At 35.3% G+C, this 10,040-nt stretch overlaps 1 protein-coding gene across 1 annotated transcript; it reads right to left on the bottom strand.

Moving 5' to 3' along the window:
- Positions 1-5,000: 5,000 nt before the first annotated feature.
- LOC110921046 (chaperone protein dnaJ 15) lies at positions 5,001-8,993 on the bottom strand. The gene is made up of 11 exons (XM_022165309.2): positions 8,505-8,993; positions 7,855-7,978; positions 7,408-7,490; positions 7,212-7,323; positions 7,021-7,125; positions 6,890-6,940; positions 6,686-6,775; positions 5,995-6,103; positions 5,770-5,918; positions 5,623-5,676; positions 5,001-5,460 (listed from the first exon to the last, which is right to left on the bottom strand). The coding sequence occupies exons 1-11, from the start codon at positions 8,660-8,662 to the stop codon at positions 5,260-5,262; spliced, it is 1,236 nt and encodes a 411-aa protein (XP_022021001.1). The 5' UTR covers positions 8,663-8,993; the 3' UTR covers positions 5,001-5,259.
- Between the last annotated feature and the right edge of the window lie 1,047 nt (positions 8,994-10,040).

Raw genomic sequence — 10,040 nt, forward strand, 5'->3', positions numbered from 1 at the left:
AACCCAACTACCCACCTTTAGCCCAAGCCTAACCCTTCACCCAAAAAGTCCTCTTGATATTTACAAAGGTATAAAGTTAAAAAGGAGGAGGATTGATTGCTTGGCAAGCTTATGGTAGGAATAAGTTCCATGCCGCTCTCGAGTGATTCACTAAAAATACACCTTCGGCCGAGTGTGAGTGATTTCTCCCGTGAGGTATGTGAACTTGTATATAAATGGAATTTTAGAAAAGTATGTTATGCCTTAATAAATAATTCATTTTTGGGAATTTCGACCCGCAATTAGGAGGAAACGGGTTGCATACCCAATTAAGGAATGGCTTTCAAATGCCAATGATACAGAAATGAAGAGCGTTAACTGTTATGTACAAGGTAGCCGGTCATAGGCTCTATGATCATTACAATCACGAAGCCCAAGATTGGTGTATAGAGGGTTGATTGCGGCTTAAGCGAAATCATGTTCCAAGGATGACTTCTAACACGAGAGAGTTCTGCAACTGAGTCGTAAAGTACACTCATGATGCCAAAACTACAATCTGTGTCACGACCTGGGATCTTGAAGTATTTCTCATAAAATGCCCCAATTTGAGTTAGATGAGGGAAATCATAGAATTTGAATCTCCAATCACAAAAACAAACAACTAACTAAAACTTTCATGTTTAGTTTAGTGCTGCTTTTAAGGATTTGACAGAGACACTTATATATAAGAAGTACCAGCGGCGTATCCACCATGTCTCTATCAAACTTTCATCCACATCGTTATTCGAATCATGATGGATAACACACGACTCCTCATGACCAGTCTAACGAGGCTTTTGATACTTTGATAAGAACACTTATATATAGGAAGTACCAGCGGCGTATCCACTATGTCCTTATCGAATTTCTTCGGCTTCGTTATTCGGATCATGATTGACGATACAAACACAACTTACATAGAACTTCTCTCAACCAATCTAACGAGGCTTTTGTTAGTTTGATAAGAACACTTATATATAAGAAGCACCAGCAGCGTATGCACCATGTCCTTATAAGATTTCATCGGCTTCATTAGCGGTTTTGATTAGTTCTATGCGACTACTCAAACTTACTAATTAAATAAACATATCCAAACCATAAACAGCTAATGCGTGAGTCTCAACCCAAAAAGGGTGTGACTAATGATGGAAGCACCTACATCCATAGTTATGAGGGAAGGGTCAGTCTATGAAAAGTGAGACGATGCCCACGTCACATAAACTATGGGGAAGGTAAGTCGTGATGAGTGATGATGCGACATAACATGAACTAGCCATCATACAAATCATTAATGCATAGAATGACGATAACATAAAACACCCGAGTAAAAGAAACGAACACGATGATAAATCTTAGGATAGTAACGTTGAAAGTGTGACAACGGCACAAGCCATCAGCGGTACTCATCAAGAGTTAATAATTGTATCGATTGACGTTAGTGAGAACGTCAAGGATACGAAGTGGGAGTAGCAAGAATAGTCGATAATGAGGGAAAAATAAACGTGAAGTCGAGTGACGATAGCAACGAAGTACCAACAGCGACCTTAACTTCTAACAATCTAGCGATGACTACGCTCCAGACAAACGTAGATGGTCATAAGATACATCATAAGAGTAACTCGTATGCTCTTGGTTTGGCCACCTGAAGACGTGTCTCGAGTGATGAAGGAGTAGTAAGTAAAATTTCTTAGGTTCTACAAAAAAAATTGTCAATCAGTCTTATATTAACCATACTTTGTTAATTAGACCCATGTTTATTTTGTTTTGTTAACTATATTTACACTTTACCAAGTGGAAAATATTAGAATTTTAAACTTTTCATGTACAAAAGCAATTTGGTTTATAGAAAAATATTTTCGTTAAGTTTCAAGAAAATACTTTTGATCTAAAGTGGAAAATTTACTAAAAATAATTATCATATTTTGTTATTATTATTATTATTTTTATAAAATCAAATTTTGAGGTCATAAAAATTTTATCGTCACCATGTGCCCTAGACTTGAATTTTTCGAACTATGGGCACATGTTACGAAAGTGATTAGGGTTTTGACGTTCGAATCATAATAGACGACTCGTTAAGGTTTAAAAACGTATTATCGAAAATCACATCATTACATTTGCATTCGTAAATTCATAACAATCTTTATTTGATCAATTCTGTTCAAAGTAAAGCCCAAATGTTTTGTTCAAATTAAACTCATCGTATATAAACATCGTCGTTTTGCTGACCGCGTCTTGGTTGCCTTGGAACTAGGTGAGTGCTCGTTCGCATGTGTTTTAGTTAGTGTGGTTCTCTGGACTGCTTGAACGGCTCGATCGTAAGGAACGAGTTGGGTGTCATATGGTATGGTCGATTGATCCATCGATGGAGGGTTTGGTTTGACATAGTTGGGTATTTGGTTGCTCAAATGGAGGAGTCACGGATTCGTAAAATCATGGAACTTAGGGAAAATCCCATAATTCAAGAATACAAATCATAAGAAATATTATGAAGTGTCAAAGGGTAGCAAAATTCGAACACTTCGACAAGGTACAACAGATAGGGTGATTTGTTTTAGCATCATTAGAATCTTGTGGAATATTATAGATTTATTCTGATGGTTTATATACGAAACGATGTAATAACCCCATAGAATATGATAAATAATAAAACTTAGAGTAAATTACAAGTTTTGTCATTTATGTTTGTCCCAAATTTCAGGCATTGTCCTTTACCTTTAAAATTGATGACTTTTGTACTTAATGTTTGAAAATGTTGCATGTTATGTCCTTTATGGCAAACCCGGTTATAATTTTCAGTTAACTTAAGTCATGGGCAGGGCACATGAGGGTAGCATTGTCTTTTCACATCTTAATTTATAAATGATTTTTAGAAAGCAAATAAAACATCTCTCCTGTAATTTCTCAACACACCCACACACTCTCTCTCTCCCTCTTTCCAACCACCTGCTGCCGCCACCTCCCACCCTTACTTGCCGCCGACCACCACCACCTCCCACCCTCACCTGCAGCCGACCACCCACTATCTCCACAATCACCTGAACAAACAAAAAATATAGAGCTACAAACCATCCCTAATTTGCAAAGTGATGATGAACCCTAATTTGCATATACCTCTGGAGGGTTTCCAAATTCATTTTCTAAATTGAAGTAAGCAATTTGGGGAGCTTCTGGTCAACTTATTATAGTCATCGGCGGTCCTCGGTATGTCTTTCTGCAATAGTCTTTCCTCAGCAGCCTTAATTTTTCTTTCCCTTTCTTCCATCTAGGGCGTTTAACTTTGTTCTCACTCGTTTTCGTTACATTATCAAGAGCTTCGGGACTTTGAGCACCGACATCATCCATGGGGGAGTCCTCGGTTTCATCCAACGAAACGTCAAGCGGAAGGACCGAAGCCCTTGATTCCACTTCCGCTAACATTGGATGATTCCCGTTACCGGACATAATCGATGGCTCCTGGACCTCGAAAGGCGTTTCCTCGTCTGATTCAGAATTATTCTCGTTGATTGAATCAGAACCATGATTTGCAGGCGTTCCGGTTCCAACATCGGTATCGAAATAATGCCTTCATCCCTAGAGATATTCTTCGTCTTTCTTCATCAATCTGAAAACAAAATGAAGATTAACAGCCACATGATCAATACATTAATATTCTGATTGTGAAATCCAATTCAAAATATAATGTAAATGTTTATCACCTTCAAAACTTTAGCTTTAACGCACTCATGAACTTTGAACTTCGTTTCAAGGTTGTCAACATTATCCTCGGGAAGACATAGGTGCAATTTATATTTGCAAAGTGATGATGAACCCTTATTTGCAAAAGGTGTAACTGGGTTTTAAACAAGGGGGAAAGACATAGGTGTATGACATTTCTACCCTCATGTGCCCTGCACATGACTTAATTTAACTGAAAATTATAACTGGGTTTGCCATAAAGGACATAACGTGCAACATTTTCAAACATTAAGTACAAAAGTCATTAATTTTAAAGGTAAATGACAGTGCCTGAAATTTAGGACAAACATAAAGGACAAAACTTGTAATTTACTCTAAAACTTATGATAAAATATTTCATCATAAAATATTGAAAATCATAGGTTTGGCACATCTTAGGGTTTAATATGACTTCCGTGCGTCACTTTCGTAATTACGTGTGCACCCGCAATTACCGAGCTTTCGCATAGTCCTCATATGTTTGCCCATTGACATACAACTTAACTTAACCTGAAGAAAATCGTGAATAAATAAATGACTCGAGTTTTGGGGTGTTGTAAAACGATGTTTGACATATCAAAGTGTTATTAGTTCACGTGACGTTTGGTGTGACATGCTTTGGCCTAATAGGTATCGGTACTCTCATCGATAGTCCCCAGGTAGGCAAACTGGTCCATTAATTAGATTTATACGAATGCCAGCCTAGACAAGACGTCCCAACTACCGGTACGTAACCCTTCCAGTTACTACATGTCCGTCACAAGAACTCACTTTGGCGAGAGTGAAATCTCAATTTGAAATTTGAAACTCAAAAACGAAATGAAATCCAACTCATGAATAATTGAAATGTATTAAAGAAAATAAATTGATTCAAGACTGTAGATATATCGACATAAAGAGAACATAACACTAGAATATTTAATATTCATATATAATATAAGGTGCGTGCATATGTATCAAAGAAAAAGAAATGATAAACTATAGTTTACTAATAAAGCACATATTGTAAAAGCTGATCAAAACCTCACAAAAATAGACATCAAGCTGTATAACATTATATTGCTCGTATACAATTGTATACGGGCCGTATAACTTTATACGACTGTATAACGTTATACGGCCCGTATACATGTTACACAAAAAAACATTCCTCTGCATCTATTTTTGTGCAACAATATTCTATACGGGTCGTAAAACGTTATACAACCCGTATACAACTAAGGATGTAAAAATAAGAAAATAGGGGTGTGAAAATAGGACCCTACTAAAAGAACTAGCAACAGGTATATAAAAGTATATAACAACATAAGGCATTGAGATAGCCCACAGCCCAAATCATGATTCTGGCCCACTAATTTGTTTTTGTCCAAATGAACAATCAATGAAAACCATTTTACAACAAAATATGTAAAAATATCAAATGAAGATACATAACAAGAATGAAGCTACTATAAACACCCTTTATAAATCAAAACAGCAAGAAAAATTTACCCAAAAGAACAACATGAACTTTTTTTTTATTAACTATACTTTTTTATCACCGGTAAATTTCAGGCTAAGATTGAACCATCTCTTCTTTGCAGACTTCTCCTTCCCTTCTTCTTCACGCGGGCTGCTGCCTTCACGCCTACTACTACCTCCATTACTCACTTTACTCCCCAAAACCGACTTATTAGACGTGAAAGCTGATTGGATGTTTTCTCGTTGTTTTAGAAGCTCATCCACCTGTAATTATGAGTTTTCAAACCACATTGCGGCCCGAGATAAGAGATTTGGATATTACAATGTACAACATTGTCACAGATTGATAGAAAGCGAGACTGGTACGTCATTTGACTCTTAAAAGTCAAAGGTTGACCAGAAATTTGGGACAGGCAGTCTACTTACATTCTGTTTTTCTTGGGTGTATCTGTTGGTCACTTCTTGGAATTGTGCCAAAGCCTGCAAATGATGTAATAAGAAACATATTAGTATATAATACATTTAATAAATGAAAAGCGAAGAATAAAGGTTAATGAAGAAAGGAAAATTAACCTTTCTATAATCAGTTTCAAATTGGCGTAAGTCTGTTCGTTTTCTTAAAATCTGTTGTTCGACCTCCTTGAGTTTATGAGTAGTACTCTCGTATGTCGCGGCACAAAGAGCTTCTATTGTGTAGGATGCAGTCTTGAAAAAATTATCACCTACAAGAAAAAAGATAGTAATTATACGTAAAATATTTTCCAATCATATTAAAACTACAAGAAAAAAAATTCAAACCATAAACGGCGAATGTGTGGGTCCCAGCTTTTATCTCCATGACCTCGCACGGCTGGAGACCTTCCAACCTTTTGAAGAAAGCAGCCTCCGGATCCTTAGCCATTTCTAGCTGCCCATAATAACAACCCATTGTCAACATTAAATGTCTGATATACCCGTCGATAGAAGGAGACGCATAATAATTTTAGGAGTAAAATGTCATTTTCGTCCATGAGGTTTGGCCTATTTTGCGATTTTCGTCCAAAGGTTTGTTTTTCCGAATTTGGATCCAAAAGGTTTAAGATATTGCCATTTTCATCTGGCTTGTTAACTCCATCCATTTTTCTCCGTTAAGTCAGGGGTATTTCCGTCTTTTTGTTAACTTAAAGGGCAAGTAGGCCTTTTTCAGGGGTATTTGGTCTTTTTACATAAAGTGAAAAAGACCGAATTGCCCTTTAAGTTAGCAAAAAAGACAGAAATATCCCTGACTTAACGGAGAATAATTGGATGGAGTTAACAAGCCGGATGAAAATGGCATTATATCAAACCTTTTGGATCCAGATGCGGAAAAAAAACAAACCTTTGGACGAAAGTCGCAAAACTGGTCAAACCTCACGAAAATGGCATTTTACTCCACATAATAATTTGAGAATATGTTTCGACTGTAAACCAATATTCTTGAATAGCGACAAGTAATATGGTAGATGCATACCGCATTAACACTTGAATCCAATCTATATACTTGAAAATGCAAGAAATACATCCCTGCTGATGTCACCTTTCCCGTCTTCTCACTGTCTTCCTGCAACAACAAGTATTTCGATATCTCATAAGAACATAAAATATTTATCTTTATAATAACAATAACGATATAAAACGATTTGAACCCTTGAAAGAAAACTAGAAAAGATGGTACCTGTAGTGACAGATTATAACCCCCGCCAACGTCTTTCTCAAAATAAAGTAGCTGCAATATTCGCTACACATATTTAATCTTTTTTTTTCATATATTATTCTTATAATAAAAAATCAACAAATGTTAAGCACCTTAAATTTGCTTTGGGCGGTTGAAGTAACTCTAACTACGATCCCGGCTTTAGCTTGTTCCTCGGTTACGGTTACATCGAAAAAGTGAGCGGATTGTTTGTCTACCTGTAATTAAACTCGATGAAGTCAATGGAGTAGCTAAAGAAATAATTTTAAATATATAATGAAACACGCTTATGAGGTATTTGCACCTTTCCGCTAATTGACGATCCTAGCGGAAGGGGTTTGACCGTGATGGATCCAGTCAAAGCTTCTTCGAGAACATTGGCTGAAATAGTTGTCTTAATAGGAACTCCAAGCTTACTTAAATAGGAAATAGTGAATAGAATAAAATAAAGATACGAGCCAAAATGAATCTAATGTGTGAATGAATTATATAAAAATTACCTGAATAATGCAGCGAACATTGTGTTCACTGTTCCAAGGTTAGAAAGATCGATTTCCATGTCTGTGCCTTCAGCATCAATAGCCTATTGAATTTAAAATACACGAAGTGTGAATACAAAGGACGGTATCATGAACATTAGATATAGATGCACACCGAGGTCGAGGTAACAATTTTGACCCGTTTGCTTATAATTGGGCCGAATTGAGTCATGGCCAGACCAAAACTGAGTCAAATATGAAACGGGTCAAATGGATCGAATGAGTCAAAAGTCATTAAAAAAATATTTTTTCCTTTTCAAAAAATAGACAAGATAAATGTTTGTGGGTCAACCCTGCCCGTTTGACCAGCACGATAAACTACTTGTTTCAACTCGAACTGGCTTTGACCCTGCTCAACCCACCCATTTTGCCACCACCAACACATGACTAATAGTAGCAAAGAACTACCTCAAAGCCTGAATTATCGTATTGCCTTCTTTTCTCTGGATCAGATAAAATGTTATAAGAAAAAGCAACCTCCTTAAACAGTTCTGATGCTTCAGGGTTACTAGCATTCTTGTCGGGGTGATACCTATAAATAAGTAACGTTACAAAATCTATAAATGTAACGCATGGGCGTTTATACGCGTGTTTTAACTTTTAAATGATGCAACTGATTTTAAATTATAAAAATCAGATAATCAGATAGCACAATCACACTCCCTACTAGAAAATATCATGTGAATTTAAACAGAACAAATGGCATAATTATGATCCTAACAATATAATAGTGCATCAAGCCAGCACCAATTGATATTTACTCAAAAGGATTAAAATTATGAATTAACCCAATAAATTACATATTTAATTAACCAAATTTTGGTAATTGAAATACCCAACAAAATTACAAATTCATGTTTTTGGGAGATAATGATCAAGAATCCCTAATTCAGCAAGCAACCTAATCCAACTAATATGATTCAAATCTTATAATAAAAGAAAAAAAAAACTAAATTTCAATATAACAAATAATTATAACCATAACAAGTCAATACTAAAAACAATCTCAAATCTTGTACAAGAATATAAAATAAAAAATAAATGGGTATTGAACAAACTTGAGGGCAAGCTTTCTGTAAGCAGATTTGATCTCCTGATCAGAAGAATCTTTTGAGACATTCAAAACTTCATAAGGATCTCTACGATTAACAACTGGAACAGCAGCTGAAGACGAAGAAGAAGAAGAGGTTCCTCCCTCAATCTTGGAACCCCCCATCCCCTTTCTTGATCTTTTATAAAAATTCAAACTTTCTACAAACTAATAATTGATTTTGATTGATAAAAGTGGGTATGATTCGAAGTGGGTATATAAACCCTTGAGGTGTTTGAAAGATGACTCAAAGGTGGTTATGAATTAGGATCCAGTGAACACGAAATTCCATAGAATCTGATCGCTTTTTTATGGAATTTGGGAAAAAGAATGATTCTTGAAAACTGAAAGTTCTTTTGTGAGATTTAACAAATATTATACGCGCAAAGAATTGGTCTTTGATTTGGAAAGGAAACTTTACTTTCCCATGTTCGCCCATTTTGTAATCCATGTATTCGTGATGTCAAGATCAAGTTTTAATATTCTGGGTAAAAAGGTCGTGAAATAATTAATAATCAAATTTTAATATTTTTCTGAATAAAGTTCTTTTTTTATTTTATTTTTCTTAACTTCAAAAATTTGATCAAGATATCTCGTATTGTTGGATTTTATTTTTTTATAATTTGTTAGATTAGACATTCATGAAACTTGAATGTTATTTAATTTGCTAGATTGAATTAGCTTTTTTTTAACGGCGAATTTCTTTTAATCGTTGTTGTATGCTAGATTGAATTAGCTTTTTTTTAACGGCGAATTTCTTTTAATCGTTGTTGTATGTGACACTTCAACCTAAGACTGTCATCTCCCAAATCAAGGTTTTTAAAAACTGTCTTTTGTGGCATAATCGGTAGAGACATGAACAAGAACGTAGTTTATATTTATTGGAGTAATTTAGAGGGGTAACATTTGTCGTTTAAAAAAAATAATTATTTTTTTTCTAGTTAGTTACTTTCTAAGTTAAATTAAGCTTAAAATAAATTAAAAAAATAACTAAATGTCATATCAGTTAGTTTTAAAATATTATAAAAATAATTTATATCTATTAATACACAAAGGGAAATGAAGAGTGGTTTTGTAACACCCCCAAAATCCCACTAGCGGAAATCCCGCTTAGCGTGTTACGCATCAGAGTTCGAGCCACCAATCACATTGAACCAATAGTAAATACTTAAATAAAACATGACATCAAATCCCAAAGTGTTGTGTAGCGGAAGCATTTAATAAATCGTTTAGCAATTGTTTCATAATATTAATTAAAACCAATGTTTCAAATGTAAGTTAATCCATGAGTCTCGATCCATGACCACTCCAGCATTCCCAGATAGCAAGTCCATATCCCAAGTGCTAATGACCTACAAGCATGCAAACAAGTGTGTCAGACTACGCTGGTGAGTTCAAGGTTTTGTTAACATGTTGAGTTACCAGATGTATGTTAATGCGATTCAATGTTGCGTTACAATGTTGCTCATGTTAGATACCCTAGGGAGTGTGCCCATGTGTATCC

This window comes from Helianthus annuus, chromosome 17, assembly GCF_002127325.2.
Source record: "Helianthus annuus cultivar XRQ/B chromosome 17, HanXRQr2.0-SUNRISE, whole genome shotgun sequence".
Lineage (NCBI taxonomy): Eukaryota > Viridiplantae > Streptophyta > Magnoliopsida > Asterales > Asteraceae > Helianthus > Helianthus annuus.